Genomic DNA, 20,808 nt, shown 5'->3' with positions numbered 1-20,808 from the left:
GGTGACTGCATACAGACAAATTGACCACTTTCCAGGAAAACTGTTCCTTTCAGAGCAGTCAATAGCTTTTTGACCATCTGCTGTTTAAAAAAAAAAATCATACTATGGGAACCATTGGATAAAATGGCAAAAACTTGCTGTAGTTCTTTAGTTTTGCACACTTACATATTCTTAAAGTCCAGGATCTGAAACGACTTCTTATCCATTTTATTTGCCCCCTTCAAGAATTTGTGACCTATAACCCAGATTGCCAAACGTTACCATTCCTTTTTCAAACTGTAGATTTTTTTTTATATTCTCATTCTTCCTCCAAAATGTATCACTTAACATACCTCTGCACTTAATGTTATCTGTCATATACATTTTCTATAATTATAAATATAAATATAAATGTTCTATTGACATCTATCACTATCATCTACAAAACTTGATAATAAAGCACCTGGTTCACAGAAGCATTACTAAGTAAAGTCTGACATCGAATCATGCAAAGTATTATGATGAATGTCCAAAAGCTTAATCAAAAAGTAGGTTTTACATAGTGCCTTACAGAAAGAAATCAAGGTAAGGAGATGGTGATATGTGGGGAGGGAATTTAAGATCTTGGTGACTGAAGGGGTGCCTACTGATAAGTGGAATACTTAAAGTCAAGAATGCATAAGAGACAATGACAAGACAAGCTTTGATATCGCAGAATAGTGTGAGGCTAAAGGAGGTTACACAGAGGCAAGATCTTGGTGAAATTTGAAGAGAAGAATGAAAATTTAAAGTTAAGATATTACTTGATCAGGTGTCAGTGTTGGTCAGCGTGCTCACACGCTGAAGTAATCAAGTAATCAGGGAACAGGACTTGGTGTGAGTTGAACCATTGACAGCACAGTTTTGGATGACCTCATGTTCACAGACAGTAGAATGTGAGAGTCCAGCCAAGACTACATTGGGATAGTCAAGTCAAGTAATAACAATACATGAATGCGAGTTTTGCAGTAGATAAGCTGGCATGCCAGCAGGGTGATGTTTTGGAGGTGCAAATAGGTAGTCTTTATGAATGCATAAATATGAATTTGAAAGTTCACAACTTAACACACATTTACTGAATTGTATTTTTTTTTAAAAAATCTCAAGACAATTGTGATTATCTGCAAAAACAACTTTAACCTGATGATATTCAAAAGATTATTTCTTCATTCCAGCTGTCTTTTCCTGTTTTTGGTCTTTCCACTTGAAAGATGCTAATTTATTCTGAGCTCTTAGCCCATAGGTGGCAGCAGGAATCTTTTATCTCACCAAGGTTACTGTTATCCATGCCTCACCTGAGGTGTTAAATACTAGTTGGCAATTTCATAATATAGGGAATTACAGATGTATTTAATCCAACACTGACTTGTTCTCCAGCCAATTTTTTAAAAATTCATTTTGTGGGACGTGGGTGTTATTGCCTGTCCCTAGTTGCCCTTGAGAAGGTGGTGGTGAACTGCCTTCTTGAACTGCTGCAGTCCACCTGTTATGAGTTGCCCCACAATACCATTAAGGAGGGACTTCCAGGATTTGGACCCAGAGACAATGAAGGAATGGTGATATACTTCCAGGTTAGGATGGTGAATGGCTTGGAGGGAAACTTGAAGGTGGTGGTGTTCCCACATATCTGCTGCCCTTGTCCTTCTAGGTGGAAGTGGTTATGGATTTGGAAGGTGCTGTCTGAGGATCTTTGGTGACTTTCTGCAGTGCATCTTGTAGGTAATACACACTGCTGCTGCATGTTGGTGGTGGAGGTAGTGGATGCTTGTGGATGCAGTGCTAATCAAGTGGGCTGCTTCTTCTTGGATGGTGTCAAGCTTCTTGAGTGTTGTTGGGGCTGCACTCATCCAGGCAAGTGGAGAGTATTCCATCACACTTCTGACTTGTGCCTTGTAGATGGTGGACAGACTTTCAAGAGTCAGGAAGTGAATTACTTGCTGCACTATTCCAAGCCTCTGACCTGCTGTTGTAGCCACTTCGTTGGTGTGGTGAATCCAGTTGAGCTCTGATCAATGATAACTCCCAGGATGTTGATAGTGGGCGATTCAGTGATGGTAACACCATTGAATGTAAAGAGGCTGTGGTTAGATTGTTTCTTACTGGTGATGGTGATAGCTTGGCGTTTGTCAACCCAAGCCTGGAAATTGTCCAGATCTTTTGTTGGAACAATCGATTGATGTTCCTAATCCTGACACTTTTTTTTTCCATTTTCCTTCCATGTGTGAAAATATCAAGGCTACTTTGTTGTCTTCCTTCAGGTATCCCTTTTTGAATCATGTTATTCATCACTTACTTTTATACAGGTGATTGCTTATTGAACATGAGTGAAATAAATCATCTTGTATGACATGCAGTGATTTGTTCCTGAAATTCTTCTTGCAAAAATTTTGAAACAAGCATCAATTTAGAACCTTTTTAATTTTGCAGATGAGCACTGTAAAGCTGTTACGACCACGATTGAACAATATTCTCTTCAAGCTTCAGTTTGAAGAGTATTTGAACAACATCAAACCTGACATAATGAATGTAACAATTGCCTGTGAGGAGGTGAAGAAGAGTGAAAACTTCAGTAAAATTTTGGAGTTGGTCCTTCTTGTGGGTAACTACATGAATTCAGGTTCCAGAAATGCACAAACCTTTGGCTTCAAGATCAGCTACCTCTGCAAGGTAAGCCTTACCATTGTTTGAAAAGTCGATATTTGTGTTTCGGTAGCTAGCTACATATTTCCACATTGCTCCTGACTGTCACATTCAGCTGCTGATTGAGCAAGTTGGCGCACTGTTACAAATGCTAGTTCTGGCCAGACCAGTAAGAAGTGCTTGAGCAGTTTGTGGTTATTTTCTCAATGATTTTTGTGTCTCAGAGAAGTGAACAGACTAATTTCAAACCTCCCAGACTTAAAAGGTAACGTTAGCAATAAAAAAAAAAGTAATATAAAAACAATATTAGTTGGCTCGCCGAGCTGGTTTGTTGTTCCGCAGACGTTTCGTTACCGTGCTTGGTAACATCCTCAGTGCAGCCTCTGATGAAGCGTCGGTGTGTTTTCCTGCCTGGTTTTTAAACTCTGGGGTCCGTTGCGATGGATTGCCTCACTTCCGGGTTTCTTCCGTAGTGGAATGTATATAGGGTCGAGTGTGGGTGTTGAGGTTGGTTGGCTCGCCGATCTGGTTTGTTGTTCCGCAGACGTTTCGTTACTGTGCTCTCAACCCCATATACATTCCATTACGGAGGAAACCCGGAAGTGAGGCAATCCATCGCAACGGACCCCAGAGTTTAAAAACCAGGCGGGAAAACCCACCGACGCTTCATCAGAGGCTGCACTGAGGATGTTACCAAGCACGGTAACGAAACGTCTGCTGAACAACAAACCAGCTCGGCGAGCCAACTAACCTCAACACCCACAACCTGAGCTACAGATCAGATCTACTCCAACACCTTAGAAGCAATATTAATTATAATTCCAAAATATGTATCTGAAAAGATCAAAACAACTACAAAGCAGAGAACTTAATTCCAAGAATATGTGCATATATGTGTCTCATAAATGTGGGTGCACACATGCAACTGTAATTATGTTATAGCAATAGACTGTTAGAAAACCAAACCCATTTAAAACTTAGCTGTGTTTTTCAGTAAAAGCCTTCTACCTCAAAAACATTCTCCATATGAGTTAGCCTAGGTTTACATTCACTTGAACTACAAAATAGCAGTGAAACCACACATTAATCAATAGACCTGTTCAAGTGACTTTCCTCCCTGCAGAAATCATTTTAACAATGAAGCATAATTTAACATTTAAGTCTTCACTTTCACAATGATTAATTATTGAAAAATAATTCAGTCCTCTCCCCGCATGTCAAGGTTTGCCCCCAGACAACACAAGTGATGGTAATGCTATTGGATGTTAATGGGAGATAGTTGATTCTCTCTTGTTTGCAGTGGTCACTGCTTCTATGACACAAAATGCTGCCTTGATGTCAAGGACAGTCAGTCTCTCCTCAGCTCTAGAGTTCAGTTATTTCGTCCATGGTTGGGCCAAGGCTGCAATTAGATCAAGAGCCAAATCAAATGTGGAACCAAAGCTCCATATCCGTTAATAGGCTATTGCTGAACAAAAGCCACTTGATAGCACTGTCAATGACCTATCCTGTTACTTTGCTGATGGTTAGAAGTATAATAATAGCAAGATGTGTTCTCCTTTTTGTGGAATGGACATTTGGTCAACATCAGTCAAGCATTTCAATTGTACTAGAATGGCTTTGTTATGGGGGAAAGGCTAGGTCTGGCACAAATCTTCAGTTATATTGCCAGAATGTTGTCAGGACCTCGCCATTTGACATAATCCAGAGCCTCCATCTCTCTCTTTATATCACTTGTAGCGAACGGAATCAGTTGAAGACTGGCGTCTATGATAATAGGAACTGTAAAAGGAGGCCAAACTGCATCACCTGCTCAGCATTTCTGGCTGAACATTTGATGCAAATCCTTCAGCCTTGACTTTTCTACTGAACTGCTTGGCTGTGCCATTATTAGGAATGTGGATATTTTTGGAGCTGCCTCATATTAACTGTTTAATTGTCCACCTCCATTCATGACGAGATGTGACAGGACTACAGATCTTTGATCTGATCTGTGATTGTGGGATTGTTCATTCCTGTCTGTTGCATCTTGTTTTCCTGTTTGGCATGCAAGTAGTTATGTGTTGTAACCTGACCAGGTTGAAACCTCACTTTAGGTATGTCTGTTGTTGCACCTGCTAGTCCTCCTACGCACTTCATTGAACCAAGGTTAGCATCCTTGGCTTGATAGCCATTCTGGAGTTGGGAATATGCCAGCCCTCAATGTGGCAGATTGAAGTTGAATACAAACCTGCTGTTAATAATGGTCCACATTATTTTGGACCATTATTGTGCATCATGTTTGCCAAATTTTGAGTTGCTGTATCTGTTCAGAATCTGTCCATGTTAGTGCCACAATGGAGGATATCATTAATGTGAAGGCAAAACATTGTCTCCACAAGAACTGTACAGTGGTCATTCCTCCCAGTAATATCATGGACAGGTGTACCTGTGACCGGTAAATCGGTGAGAATGAAGTCAAGTAAGGTATTATCTTTTATTGGTTACTTCACCATATACTGCAGACTAGCAGCTACGTTGCTTAGGATTCAGCCAACTTGTTCAATCAAGCCACTCCTGGTAATGGACTTTGAAGATCCCACCAATAATACATTCTGTGCCCTTTCCACCCTCAGTGTGTCTTCCAGTTGGCATTCAACATAGAGGAGTATTGGTTCATTTACTGGTGGTTTGAAGGGGTGGGTGGTGATGTTGGTCGGCAGTAATCAGCAGCAGGTTTTCTTGCCCATGTTCAACCTGACACCGTGAGACTTCCTGGGATATGAACTCAACGTTGAGCACTTTCAGGATTCTCCTGGGTCTTTATTGAATACTGTAGGGATTTGGAGTCCTCAGAGCAACTTCCGGTTGGCTGAATGTGACTGTGCCACCATTTCTGATGAGTGTGTCCTCTGGTGGGACAGGACATACCCAGGATGGTGTCAGTAGTGTCTGGAACATTATATAATGATGAGTTACTTGTTGCTCTACCTGCCTGTGGGATAGCTCTCCTAATTTTGGCATAAGGCCTCAGGTGTCCGTGAGTGGACTTTGCAGGGTCGACATGGCTGGTATTAACATTGCCTTTTTCCACTACCTAGGCCATTTCACAGGTAAGTTAAGAGTCAAACATTTTGCTATGGTTCTAGAGCATCATATTGACTAGACCAGGGTAAGGACAACAGATTTTCTTCCCAAAGGACATTAGTGACTAGAAAGATTGTTGTTGTTCTGGTTGGAACAAAAGCCCTTAAAGGGAACAAGGAACTGAAGCCATCAAACTCAGAATAGAGCAAATAAGGAGAAACTGTTATCAGTGGCATAGAGGACAAGAATGCACTAATTTCATAGGATCATAGAATGGTTAGTTCAGAAGGAGGCAGTTTAGTCTTCTGTTTTTCTATTGTCTATCAGAGCTAATCAGCTGTCCTTACTCATCTGCTCTTTCCCCTTGGCCTGTCCAAAGATGTTAGGTTAGGTTGGTTGGCCAGAGGGAAATGCAGAGTTACAGGGATAGGGTGGGGATGTGGGGGCTGTGGGTCTCAGTGAACTGCTGTTCAGAGGGTCAGTGTAGCCTTGATGGGCTGAATGGTCTGCTTCTACACCGTAGGGATTCTATGAATGGTCTTTCTCTGAATAATTATCCAATTCCCTTTTGAAAGTCACACTTTAATTTACTTTGAACACGTTGTCTCGGGTAGTGCACTCTAGATCCTAAACATTGACTCTGTTTTAAAAAAAAAAATCCCTGTCAACTCTGCCTGGGCTTCCTGTGATTTTTGAATACCACTATTAAATCTCCTCTTATTCTTCTATTCTCGAAAGAAAACTGAGCCAGCTCTGCCATTTTTTCCTCTAAATTGAAGTGTCCCATCCCCAGAACCAGTTGTATATGTCTTTTTTGCACTGTCTCCCATGCCTTAACATCCTTAACTGTGAACCCTGAAATTTCACAAGTCACACCAGATGTGGCTGAACCAGCACTCTACAAAGGTCCATTTTCTACATCTCTGTTAATAAAGCCCAAGATCTTGTATACATTATTAACTGCATTCTGAACCTGTACTACCATATATAATGAGCTGTGTTGTTCCTGCCCCCTCTTTAAAATATTATCTTCTATTTTGTTTTATCTTATCTTTTTTTTCCCTGCTAAAGTGAATAACTGAACATTTCTTTGTATTAAATTTCTGCTCGCATCCATTTGTCTTTCAATGTCCTCTTCGTGTACCTCACAATCCTCTTCTTATTTCACAATCTTTCTAAGTTTTGTGCCTTTAGCAGAAGTTAAAATTGTGGCCTGAACATCCATGCCTAAGTCTTTAACGTATATCAAGAAAAGCAGTGGTCCTAATTCCTACCCCGGGAAAGCTCACTATCAACCTGTAGTCCAAAAAAACACCTAATTCATCACTACTCTCTGTTCCGCACTCAAACAGTTTAGTATCCGTGCTGCCACTGCCCCTTTTATTCCATAGGTTTCAAATTTGCTGGTAAACTGACTCTTTTGCTTGTTATCAAATGTCTTTTCAATATCATGTACACTACATCAACCACACTACGCTCAACACCTTCTTTCGTACTTGATTGAAAAGCTTAATGAACTTAGTTAAAATGAATTTATCCTGAGCAAATCTTCAAACAAGTTAATGAAGGAATTTTCAACTAACTGGAAAGCAGGAAAACTCCAATCATCTAAGGTAATGAATTTGCTGCAAGTTAATGTTGAATTTCTTGCTTAAGGCCGCATATGTTCAGGGGCTATGATATGGGAAAAATGTCATGGTACACTTTCTTACTTCATATATTTGAATCTAAGCATACGCTAAGAGATACTGTAAAAAGCATCTGGTTACTATCTTCCAATTTCTTGCATATATGATCAAAACATTAGCTGTGACCTCAGCAGTTGATGGAAAGTATCTTTAGGCTGATGATATTTTGTGTATGTCAGTCATTTTCCAAACAAAAAGTCGCTGTTAACTTGTGTTGGGCCATTTTAAATATTGTGGTGTCTAAGAAATTAATACTTCCCTTTTTTGTTGAGGCTTTAATTTGAATGCAATGTTGTTAATTATTGAGCATATTGATGAATCCTAATTCTGATTCTTTGCATGTTCAAATACCCTATTTCCCCATTTGTCAACACAATTAGAGGAGCTAATCATACAACTTGACAGAATTACTTAATAAATGAGTCATTAGAATGAAAATGGAGTACCTGAAAACTGCGAAGTAGCCCCCAAAAGTCAAAACGTAGCCCTAGAGAGTGTCTTGGAGGTATGGGGTGAGGGTGGATGGAATTGTGCTCTGAATACATCTTAACATCTTCAAGTTTTTCCCCTCATATCGTTGTATTGTCTATCATGGTTATTGATTTGTTAAAATTATATGTCAGTATTTTATTATCCAGATTTCCATGCTAACTCAGGGCTTCTGTGTGCCAAGGAAAATTGTGCTTAAAATATCTTCTGTGCAGAGATAGCTAGTCCCCAGTGAACATCAGTTTGAATCTGTCCTGACTGGAGGCATAGAACATTAGTTTGAGAGCCATAGCCAACAACAGCAACTTGAGACTATATTGCGCATATCACAAAGCAAAACACCCAATAAGCTTCACAGGAGCATTATGGAGAAAATCAGGTTGATGGAGCAACGTGACTGCCAATTAAGATAAATTCAGGAATATCTTGGACAAGCTGAACTTGACGGCCAGTCTTGAGTCCAGCCAGAAGGGCACTGCAATACTGCACTGGTCCAGAAATGGAGCACTTCATTTAATTAATTTGATATAATAAAGGGGAAGAAAGTACGTGTAGCTCTGCAATATCTTTCAGGTCCCCCAAAGGTTCCAAAACTTTTCACCAATAACTTAATTTTGTATTGTGGACATTGTTTTGTGTGCAACTGCAGTAGTTTATTTGTACACAGCATGCTCCCTCAAAAGCAGCGCAATTAATGACCAGTTATTGTGCTTTCGAAGTGCTGTTAGAGGACAAACATCAACAGGGAATCTTTTCGTATGCAGCTCAGGGGACAGACATGGCCTTGGTGTAACCTTTCATCCAGGAGTTAACACCTCTGACAATGCAGTCTGCTCTCCCTCTGTATTTGAAGAATCAGCCTCGATTGTAGACTCACATTCTACAATGCAGCTTGATTGCACAAGCTTCTGACTCAGATCTGAATACAGCCATTGAGCTAGGGCTGACAAAAGTAATTATACAGCAGGCTTTCTTTCACAAATAACCCGCTTAATTGCAGCGTTTGTGTATTTTAATAGATTGTGTTTGGTCTTCACACTTATCAACATTCAAAAGTTAATGTACAGTGCAAGATAACAGTGTGTTCAATTTCCCTTGAACGAACGCCTGACAGAATTGTAATTTGACTGAGAGGTGTTTAATAATAGTATTTGTTCTTCATGTAAGAACACAACAATACTTTCCCATTCTTGTCAGTTTCCCTCTCTATTTCCCTGACTACGAAACTTTCTTCTTCTATGTATATCTTGTCTATGTGACCCACCAATTCTTCTCTTGATCCAATCTCACTAAATTGCACATCACTAAACTTGCCCTGCTGACCTCTATGTAAGCTAATGCTATAAACAGTTTGCTCTTTTCAGATGTTTTTCCTTTCTCCATTATATCTGCTGATGTCAGCTTTCTCCTCAAAAAAGGAATCCTCAAGTCAACTTAGGGTGGTACAGCAGTTAGCATTGCTGCCTCACAGCGCCAGGCACCTGGGTTTGATTCCAGCCTTGGGTGACTATCTGGATGGGGTTTGCACACTCTCCTCATGTTTGCATGGGTTTCCACCCACTGTCCAAAGATGTGCAGGTTAACTGGATTAGTCACACTAAAAATTGCTCCGTAGTGTCCAAGGATATGAAGATTAAGTAGGTTAAGCAATGATAAAAACCACATGCGGGGCTATGGGGGTGAGGGGTTTCGGTGGTTTGCACTTTGGAGGGTTGGTGCAGACTCAATGAGCCAAATAGCCTCTTTCTGCATTCTAGGGATTCTACGATTCTATGAACTCTTCAATTTTTTCTGATCTCCAACCTCTCCAAGCACTCCAGGTGTCATTGCCTCCAAATCATATCCCATCTTTCTCAGAACTCCAGTTCTTATCAAAGTCACAAGCTGTATCCTGTGTCACTCTGACATGAGTTAATGTTCTTTCATCATCACACTCATCCTTTCTGCAACCTTTGACATGTTTGACATCACCAATCTTTTTGAATGCCTCTCCACTGCCATCCAACTTGGGAGGACTACTTTCCTGTGGTTCCAGAGGAAAATAGGTGTGACCACGTTGGCAACAAATTAACCCAAAACAAAATGCAGTGATGTAATGAGTTACAGGTTTTTTCAGCTATCATTGAATCTGTGAGAAACAAGTCACTTAGGAAGAATCTCGGGGCAGTGCACTATACTGAGATTGAAGAAGTTCATATAAATTTAGGTGAAGCTGGATGATTTGTTTAGTGGTATGAATTTTCAGTGTAACTCTCATAGTAAAAGTCAATTCTGGCAGTTGAAGTTTCTTATCTGGGAAAGGGAGAAGAAAGCAGACCATTATGAGTGGAGAATAGCTTTGAACGAGGTTCTGGAAGAATTTTGTTCAAAAAGTACATAATTTATAGACAGTCGTTCAGTGCGGCATTTTATAAAATCCTACTTTAAAATAAAACCAGTCTGACTCCAAATCAAAACACAAACAGATTCTAAACAAGGCCTCAGACCTAACATGCATTATCTGACCTAAAATGTCACCGCTTCTTTATACTGATAAAACCTTTAGTTCTCTCAGGGCAGTGACTTGAAAGGAATTCAGGGATTTACATGTACATATTAATCAATTAAAACCTTCCATCTGATTATAGATTTAACAGCAACTTAGGTTTGTTTAATACATCCTCATCAGCAGTGTGACCTTTTGATCTTTTATTTATAAATACTGTATCTGATACTACCTCTCTCACTAACCCCTGAAGAAGGAGCGAGGGTCCAAAAGCTTGTGTTTTCAAATAAACCTGTTAGACTATAACCTGGTGTCGTGTGATTTCTGACCTTAACCACCTCAGTCCAACACCAGCACCTCCACACCATGATTACGTTCAAGGCTGCATTAGGCAGAATTTTGGTGTCTCAGAGAATCAAGAGACATGAGAGCTGAGGGGTGACGCTATAGTTTATAAAATCATGAAGGGCATAGATAAGGTGAATAGCCAGGGTCTTTTCCCCAGGGTAGAGGAGTCCAAAACTAGAGGGCATAGGTTTAAGGTGAGAGGGGAAACATTGAAAAGGGGCCAAAGAGGCAACTTTTTCATTCAAAGGGTGGTTCATATTTGGATCGAGCTGCCACAGGAAGTGGTAGAGGCAGGTACAATTACAGCATTTAAAAACATTTGGACAGGTACACGGATAAGAAAGGTTTAGAAGGCTATGGGCCAAACACAGGCAAATGGGATTAGTTCGGTTTAGGAAACTTGGTCAGCATGGACAAGTTGAGCTGAAATGCCAGTTTCCATGCTGTATGACTCTATAGTGACAATGAAACCATGGTTGACTGTTGTAGAAACCTATCCAGTGATCTCAGTTAGAGGCAGCAGCAATGGGGCACTAAATCTGATTTATTTTTGCCTACACTGGGAACATGAAAAAGATTCAGTGAGGTTTTCTACTCTTTATCATGCATGAAACATAGCATAAATATACATTAGTTGAGGGCATAATTGGACTTGGCCGCAATGCCAACCATTGATACTCCATGCAGGAAACTAATGATATGGCAACAAAAATGAAACTGTGTTCCAAAATAAATTACTGCCAGGCCAGGAGGAAATTGGAATAAATGAGCTGTAATTAAGTGAATTATTGAATGAGTTATTGTGATTATGAATAAGTTAATTGATTCCTAGGGTAGGTTGATAAACATTTATTTACAGATCATTGGCAAATCCTTCATTTATTCTTTGTATTTGTTGAAGGTGATCTTATCAATGGCAAAATACATGCAATTTTTTAAAAACCGTTTATCTTAATCACCGACATTATAACAGTGGGTGGAAAGGGTGTGGGCTGTTTGACTAAAAGCAGAATTTCTATGGATAATACCCAATAAATTCTGAGTGATCATAGATCGAGGTGTTGTGTTGCTGATAAACCTCTCAATGTGCGAACCCATTTCATTCTGTTTATTACATATGTTAAATCATTACAGACATAAATATTGACTTTTTAAAAATGTTAAGCTGTAATTCTTTAGTGGCTAAACAATGATTTAACATGCAACAAGATTGTACATTTTGAGACAGTTTTTTTATGAAGTGACATGGCTTAATAAAAATATGCAAAACGACCTTTTCACGGTTCTTTCTAAAAAAAAAAAATCCTTTGGTGAAGTGAGAATTTGAAATAAAGTAATAATCTCCAATTCAAGGTAATACACCATATTAAAAAAAATATTTTTTTCTAATTTTGGGCACATTTTTTAGTTCTGTATTGATTATTATTCCATCCTTATTGCTGATGCTAATTTAAAAGTTATTTTTCATTTTGTGTTTTTAGTACACTTTTCCTTGTTTTCAAACCTGAAGCAGAGATTTTTTTTTGTGCTAATATGTAAGAACACATTTTAGATACTAAGTTGTATTGCCACCATCACTTGGATAGGAAGAAGCCATCTAAACCTTCCAAGCAGAAAAATTGCACCTCTTTGTAGTTTACTTCACTGAACAAGAGAAGAATTGAAGTGGAATTTTGTGGGATGTTTTCCATTAAGATCTGTCTGTACATTTATTTTTCCCAGTAATGCTAGTTGTATGAATGTAACTTTGAAAACAGTCGTTCTACTGGCCCACATGTAACAGACATTCAGATGATATAATTACAGCTTGCTTCAGGTAATGGTAAGCTTGCTAAACTAGGCAGTCCCTCTCGTGTATCCTAATCTGTGTGTCTCATGAGAGTGATAATTTATATCGACATTCATGAGTAAGGGTGGATTGGCACACAAGGGCACCAACTTGCCTGTTGTGTTCTCCACCTTCAAGGGATATTTTTAAGCATCTACACACAGGCTAGCTAAATAGAATAGTCTTGAGGGACTCCATTATAAACAAAAACAGAAATTGCTGTAAAGGCTCAGCAGGCTTGGCAGCATCTGTGAGGATAAATCAGAGTTAACATTTTGGGTCTAGTGACCCTTCCTCAGAACCCTTTATTCTGCCTGCTTCAAGTAGATGAATCTATCCAGTCCAGTGAACTTAGTCGATGTACAGAAATTGTAGCTAGTAGCTGAAACATTGTGCTTAAACAAATCAACTCTATAACTCAGAATGAGAGGATCCTGTTAAGTCTGCAATTTTTTTCCAAGCTGGATGGTGATAGGAGAGAATTGTGTGTTGATGTCCTTTAAATGAGTTAGGCAGGAGAATTGTGCGACCTTGTCCAAAATTCAAAAAGGGACTTCATTTCAGTGCCAACAATGTACTTCATATGTGACACGTATATCCTAATTATAGAGACAATTGAATAATCATACAGCATTCATACTCTGCACAAGTAGTGATCCATTAGCAGTTAAATTTGATTACTGACTGTTGCTTCAACTTATTTTCATTATCAGTAAAAAAAAAAAAGTCTCAAAACTTGAAATAACCTGATGATATTAGTGGGAACCGAGTAATATTTTGCTTTCTCTCACTATTTTAATCTCTCTTAAAATAACAAATCAATTAATAACATGTGAATCCATTGAGCTACCCAACTATCCATATTGTAATGAGATGGGAGTTGTTTCGATCATGTTCCAACTGATGATATTAAGGAAGTGTTAGTATATATGGATGTGTCCAAAGTATGTAATGATGGAAACCATATATGGTTAGCATAGTACATATTGATCATGGAAATGAGATCTGAATGAGGATTGGCACAGTGTGAGAGATACATTGATGGCAACCAAATGCAGCAAAGATTGATAAACCTCTTGTTCTTCAGAAAACAAAAGTAGGTGTACACGGAATGCCTGAGAATTTTCACGTGAATGCTACTGTAGCTGGAAGCAATGTGTGAAGTAGGAAGCAGAGTTTGGAGATTAAGCATATGGTCTCTGGAAGTTTCAGTGGTCCTGTGATGAAAGGTTTGCAGCAAAGTTTGCTTCCTCGTAGTTTGAGTAAGAGTACATGTGACGCAAAATGCCGAGTCTGGAGGAGCCACATTCCAATGAGAAAGTAAAACTCACCTGAATAAGGTGTTTAAAAATAACCAAAAAAAATTAAATTGAGTTGTTTAAAAAAAAACTGTGCTGAAGGCCAATATTCATAACAAAATTAATTAAGCAATTTTGATGCTTCTTCAAAACTATAGAAATCTTGAAAAATAATCAACATGGTTATAGAAGTAGAGACAGCACATTTGATAAGACATTGAAAATAGTGCAAGAGGTTTATCTTGTGCAAATATTTTACAAATTCCCTAGTCCATGTGCTGATCATCACATGGCAAGATTGCTTTGGAATAGTAGGTATGAAGGTCAGCTGGTGAAACTAGATTTTCTATCCTTCATTTAATGAATGATAAATCTTGTGGGACTTCAGGTCCCTTCAACCCAATTGTTCAACAACGCTCTCAATTTACAACACTTTGTAGCAAAAGTATAAATCCATAAAATTTGTCCTGATCTTTATTTGAATTTTCAGAGACATTTGATATGGTTACATATAAAAATATTTTGCAAGAATGTTTAATGTTATAGAGCTAATAGCAAATAACTGATTGAAAGCCTATTATTCACAGAAAAAGAAGATAATACCTAGTCCGTTGAAAAGTGTGTTGAGTATAATGCACATCTCTGCCATGTTGTGTTAATCCAGACTTTTTTTTACAATTACACAGCTCTTGCTTGAGGCTTTTGCCTGTTTGTTGAAGCTTTCCAACTATAAAATTGGGGGATAAAATTAATATTATTAAGAGTTTTCACCTGACTTAGGAGGCTTCAGGCAGATCAATGTACAACAACCTGCTCTGAAGACTTTGGTCACCTTTTGGCAGCTGCAAAAAATCCATCACACCAAATAAGAAAATTCACAACACAACGATCAACAATAATAGAAGAACAACTCACAGCATTATTCACAAAAAGTCAGTTTGCCTCATCTCCCAATCTTATTGGATCCTTTAAAATGTTGCAAAATCTAAAAACACATCTTTGCCAAAAATTGACCAGTGCTTACTTGGGCAACATCCAATTTGGGTGCCCAGTTTTTTTTTTTTGAAATTCACTTGCTAGTTTCTGAGGTGTGGTGGACTAATAGAACTGAAAATACTGCTTCTTCTCACCTTCAGAGACAAAAGTAGTGATCAAAGGAGTTATGAAAAGATTTACTCCAGATTACATGGCTGCATTATTCTTTCATGATGTGGAGCATGGTGTTTCAGTCGATAATGTTCTGAAATGTTTGCATTGTTCCAAAAGGGATGGCCAGATACTTCACTTATTGGAGATGTTGCCTTTCAGAATAGACAGACAACAAATAATAATCTGTTTCATTAGATAACTGAATTGAAGAGAAGCTAAATGTTAATCGGCATTAAAATGTAATTGAATATGAAACTTGAACTGTGTCTGTCATCCTTATTAGTTAGTGATACAAATTGGATTATTTACAGTTGTTTTCACTCGTTCAATGAATGTGGGCATTATTGACAATGCAACAATTGTTGCCCATCCCTAATTACACTTGGGAGTGACTAAGAATCAACCATATTGTTGTGTGTTTGGAGTCACATAAGAAGAAAAATATGTGGCTGAAGTTTTCATCTCACAAACACCAGGATGAAAGCAAAAATGGCAAACTTCAAATCATCACCACATCTTATATTAGAGGAGAAAAACGTACTGATTGGCGAGTTAACTTGCCAACAAATCAACATATGCCTTTCTCATAATATAAGATGTAGTGATCATTTGGAATCAAGTGTTCTTGAAACATTTTGTCTTAGTCATTAGTAAGAAGCCTTTCTCTTTAGCAAATTTTTCAAGTTCGGTATTATTGAGCAACTGATGGCAGATTTTCAACCCAAAAGGACCTTAGTGCCCCAGTTTTTTTTTAAACAACTGTCATTACTAAAATTAGCTTTCAAATGTTTATTTTTAAAATGTTAATGGAATTTAAATTCATCATTCAGCAATTGTGGGATTCGAACTTTTGTCCCTCGACTTTGAATAACAAATTTGGTGACCTCACCATTACACCAACACACTGTCAGATACTGAGTTATTATGGACAGAATTTTGGCAAAGGTTAAGTTCTTAAAACTGAATATGGTCTTTATATCGATTCTTTTAATTCATTTTTTTTGGCTTGTAGAAGTTTAGTTCATTTTCGGTATCTAAGCATGTAGCTTATTGGTGTAGACAGCTATAGATGCAGAAGCTTAAAATGATAAAGATATTAGGATGCACAATTAATTAGCTAGAAATAATTATTTAGTTGACATCTGATATTGCATATGTTTTTTATTGGAAATGTAACCATTCCAGTTAGTTTACTTTTTATTATTTTTTCATTAATTTGGACATAATCTGTCTGTAAATGTAACTGGCAGAATATGCTACTAAAACAAGTTTCATGACAGATGAGACCTCGGTGTTGGTTGAATTTTGATTGTGTTTTGACTCTCTGAGAGACAAGTGGGATCGAAAAGCTCAGTAAGGAAACAAAAGTAATTTAGAAAAAGAACCTGTGGCTGAAGCTAAGATTCAGTCAAACAAAAAAATAGTCAATGGGCATTAAAAGAAAGTGAAAGAATTTGTCAATGAAACTGCAATTTTTCAAATGAAGAAATCCACTGAAAGGTAAATGTGTAAAAGTCAAGAGAAAAAGTAATCGAAATAACTTGATCAAGGGCAAGAAAAATAATAACAATAATGATGAATGCATTTTAGAAGAACAGCTGCAAATAAAGGAAGGGAAAAGCCAGTGTAATAACGCGAGAGCTTATAATATCCTCAATCAAGATGGTTCTGACAAACTAATTGTTGCTTCTCCAATGTGGTGTGGTTAACATATCAGCATGAGTCAGTAAACACAGATATTCCATGCAAATGGATGCAGTACTTAACGATGAGCTAAATCAATGCATTCTGCTACTTTGGAACAATGTTTTGAAAATATGTTGTTGATTAAATGAAGAGAACATATACGTATGTTATGTTTTCTAAAATGAATGTTGCTGGCAGAGCTCTTTTGATTGATAAGAAATTAATAGTGTGTTATACGAAATGGAACTACTCATACCTGAAAATCCCAGGCTGTTTTAATCTGATCAGAGCTAAGTTATCTTAACCTTAGTTTAAACTGAGATGGCATTACTCAATTATTTCAACATGCCTTGTTATATAGGCTCATAGATGAAATATTGTCACTTGAAGGTGATTTTAGAGCAATACTTCAAACTTTATGGAAAAGGCAGAAAATAAGAAAAAAAAGAACATTCCTTTCATTATCAGTTGGAACATTGGGTGTGCTTCTTTGTAAGGCTAAGACATGTAGGAGCTGTTTTGTTGTTTTCATCATAATTGACTGCAAATTGGACACTATTTGACATGGGTTAGAGCAACACAAGGGTGCTCCAATGTTTTAAGGCATAGGTTTGTAAGTTCTGAAAATTATATATAAGTTCTAGTGTATGGACACCATCGAAATAGTTACACCTTTTGAAGTTGGTACACTTCATACTCTGGTATTTGTTTTGCATGGGATTAAATCAGAGAACGAGTCACTTCATGCTGTTCCACACAGTTGCTGAAGAGTTGCATTGGCAGGGCCAAGGAGCAGATTGCCTGCCAGCACTGTAGAAAATGATGGAATAAAATAAAATGGAAATAAGAGTAATTGCAATTAAATGTTAACAAAACGAATAAATGTTAAAACAATCTCATCTGCATTGTTTTCTAAACATCTTGACATTTCCTTTTGCAGCTTAAAGATACCAAGTCGATTGACCAGAAGGCAACATTGATGCACTTTTTAGCAGAGATTACTGAAGAGAAATATCCAGAAATTTTGAAATTCACAGATGAAGTTAACCACATAGAAAGTGCAAGCAAAGGTATGCCAATGATCAAAAGTGATGTATGCAATCAGGAAAGTGGAATTAGTATTTGTTTTCCCCAAAGTATTTTAAAATCCATTTTTTATTTCATGGCTATTATTCCTGCTCAATGATGATCTTAACTGGCTTGAAAAAAACTGTGCTACCTATTAAAATCCTGTATAAGTTTCCAGAAATTTGTTTTCCTTAGTATAGGTATACATATATTACTCCTGAGGCAGTGAACTTGCTTCAATTGAAACAAACAACGTACTTTGTCATGAATTACCTTAGAAATTGTGAAGTTCTTAGGAAGTTATGATAAGATTTAAATAGGAGCATTCAGAATCGTAACAGCAAATTAAAACAGATTCCTTTATTCTCTATTTAGATTTTCACTTTACCATTTCCTTTCTACTTTTAATAAATGAAGGCTTCATGTTTTCTGCAGTTTACTTTCTAAAGTGCAAACAATAAGCAAACCTAAGATGAACATTTAATTTCACCGTTAGCATTGTTACATATTCTAACTTCAGTATTAATTTAACAATGTACCCATAGTCATGTGCTATGAGATGAAAGATTTCTTCTCCATCTGAAAATAGTTTATGTTGGAACATAATCAGTTTAGTATAGTGGATGTTTTATCTCACAAGTGGGGTTATTGGTTGACATCAGATGTATCATCATTTAACTTATGATCTTCCTCTGAGATGTTGATATTGAAATCAAATTCAATGCTTGCTCATAGTGTTTTCAGTGCTTTGAAGAACGATGTACTTTCTGTGATTTGTGAAACATGCTTAACAGATGTTTTTGATCGTGTTGGGTTAGTCACAAGAAATGCCTGGCTATTATAGGAAATTATTTGCTTTCCAGCATGACCATCATATTGTAGAAACACTTCAACGACTGGCTAACCATGTAAATCTCAATTTCAAATTTCCTTTTGTATTTACTCCTTAAATTATTCTGTGTTTGATCATGTTCACATGCAAGTTGATTATTAGCTCTGGAGTTCGGACTGGAGGCCTGTGACCTAGAGTTCTGAAGGGATCAGTGCTGATCCTCTGTGGTTTGTCATTTATATAAATGACTAGGGTAAGAATATAGGAAACATGATTTAGAAAGTTTGTGGATAACACCGAAATTGGTGGTATAGTAGACATGAAGAAGGTTATCTAAGAGTACAATAGGATCTTTATCAACTGGGCCAATGGGCCAAAGAGTGGCAGATGGAGTTTAATTTAGATAAATGTGACGTGTTGCATTTTGGTCAGACAAACCAGGTCAGGACTTGCACAGTTAATGGTAAAGCCATGGAGAGTGTTGTCGAACAGAGAGGCCTAGAGGTGCAGGTATATAGTTCCTTGAAAGTGACGTCACAGGTAGACAAGATAGTGAAGAAGGTGTTTAGCATGCTTACCTTCATCAGTCAAAACATTGAATATAGGATTTGGAACATCATGCTGCAGCTGTACAGGACATTGGAGTATCATGTATAATTCTGGCCACCCTTCTCTATGAACAAGAAAGACTGGAAAAACTGGGTCTCCTCGGGCATAGGAGGCTGAGGGGTGACCTTATTGAGGTTTATAAAATCATGGGAGACATAGGTAAGGCGAATAGCAAAGGTCTTTTCCCTCAGGTAGAGAAGATCAAAATTAGAGACATAGGTTTAAGGTGAGAGGAGAAAAATTTAAAAGGGAGCTGAGGGGCAATATTATCACACAGCTGGTAGTGCGTATTTGGAATAAGCTGCAGGTACATTTACAACATTTAAAAGACGGTTGGGCAGGTACATGAATAGAGAACACTTAAAGGGAAATGGGCCAAACACAGGCAAATGGGACTAGTTTAGTTTGGAAAACTGGTCAGCATGGACGAGTTGGACTGAATGGCCTGTTTCCATGCTGTATGACTGTATGAGTAGCTCAGGAAAATGCATGTGGTTGAATGTAGAGACTTACCACTAGTTGACTGCAGAGTAGTACACTAATTGTGGAAAAAAAATGACATAGCTTTTGATTCTGTGACTTGCTGTCTGCTTCAGCTGGGCACAAAACATTTTTCAAATTGCACATAACTCTTCTCCATCAACTATTGGCTATCGAAGGCTATCATTTCTCAAGGAGTAAAGCCCTGACAGTTAACAAATTTACTGAACTCATTGCTGCACCGTTTGCTCTCTCTGTTTGAGGAGCTCAACAAAAAAATATCTGATCGAATTTTGGCATTAATGCTAACTATTCCTGTGACTGAAAATTTGTGTAGTTGGCAGTGACATTAAGCAGATGTTCACTAGTGCACAAATCTGGGAAATCAGCGTTAACTTCAGTCCATTGTCCTGGAGGTAATTTAAGCATGTTGAGAGGATCGTGAAAATTTGGCATTGTGGTTACTTGACATGGCAACGACTGACTGGTGTTGTGCTCTAACATGCTGCCAATCCCTAGGAACCATAGCTTCTTTCCGAAAGAGTTTTTTGTTTTGAGAACTCAGTGATGAACATTATATGTTAGAGCTGCAAGATATTCCCTTAATGATTATGGAATGGTGACAATCTGTAATATGAGGTCAGATGTAGTTGTACTAGTGACTTCACTTTGAACATAGTGAATAGTGAACAATTTTATTTGTAGGAACTGTTTTGATCAAGTATTTTCAGGTTATCTGATTCCATAGCCTTCATGCAAAGTTGCAATGCCTTATTTTGTTATGGCACTGGATTTTCACTGATGTGGTTAAGAAGTTGTTTGGGCACCCTTTTATTTATGACTAATAATGCGACTGTCAGCAGCAGATGTCATTAAAGGTCATCTGCTGGGTTGAGTTTGCCTTGCTAATGCTCAAAATGAAACTGGCCTTCTTGTAGTTTGAGTGTCTGATTACCTGTTCATGTAGATAGTTTGCTTTATGTATGGAAGTCTGTGGTTGGTTTTCACGCTAAACTCACTTTCAGAAAAATAGATGTGGAAGCATATGTATGGCATGTAATGAAAGGTATTATTCTCTGTTTGCTTCTAAAAAAATATTGTTCAACAGACATTAGTGATTTTCT

General features: G+C 37.8%; 1 protein-coding gene across 1 annotated transcript in view; it reads left to right on the top strand.

The window, feature by feature from the left end:
• LOC125484867 (protein diaphanous homolog 2-like) overlaps positions 1 to 17,936 on the top strand; it is a 43,085-nt gene extending 25,149 nt beyond the window's left edge. Inside the window, exons 3-4 of the mRNA XM_048605333.1 lie at positions 2,446 to 2,685; positions 17,636 to 17,936. Coding sequence (XP_048461290.1) covers positions 2,446 to 2,685; positions 17,636 to 17,881 — 486 coding nt within the window. The 3' untranslated portion in view covers positions 17,882 to 17,936. The remainder of the gene's footprint in view (positions 1 to 2,445; positions 2,686 to 17,635) is intronic.
• Positions 17,937 to 20,808: the final 2,872 nt, after the last annotated feature.

The sequence above is a fragment of the Rhincodon typus genome, chromosome 14, assembly GCF_021869965.1.
Source record: "Rhincodon typus isolate 14 chromosome 14, sRhiTyp1.1, whole genome shotgun sequence".
NCBI lineage: Eukaryota > Metazoa > Chordata > Chondrichthyes > Orectolobiformes > Rhincodontidae > Rhincodon > Rhincodon typus.
This window is presented reverse-complemented; position numbering and strand designations above follow the sequence as displayed.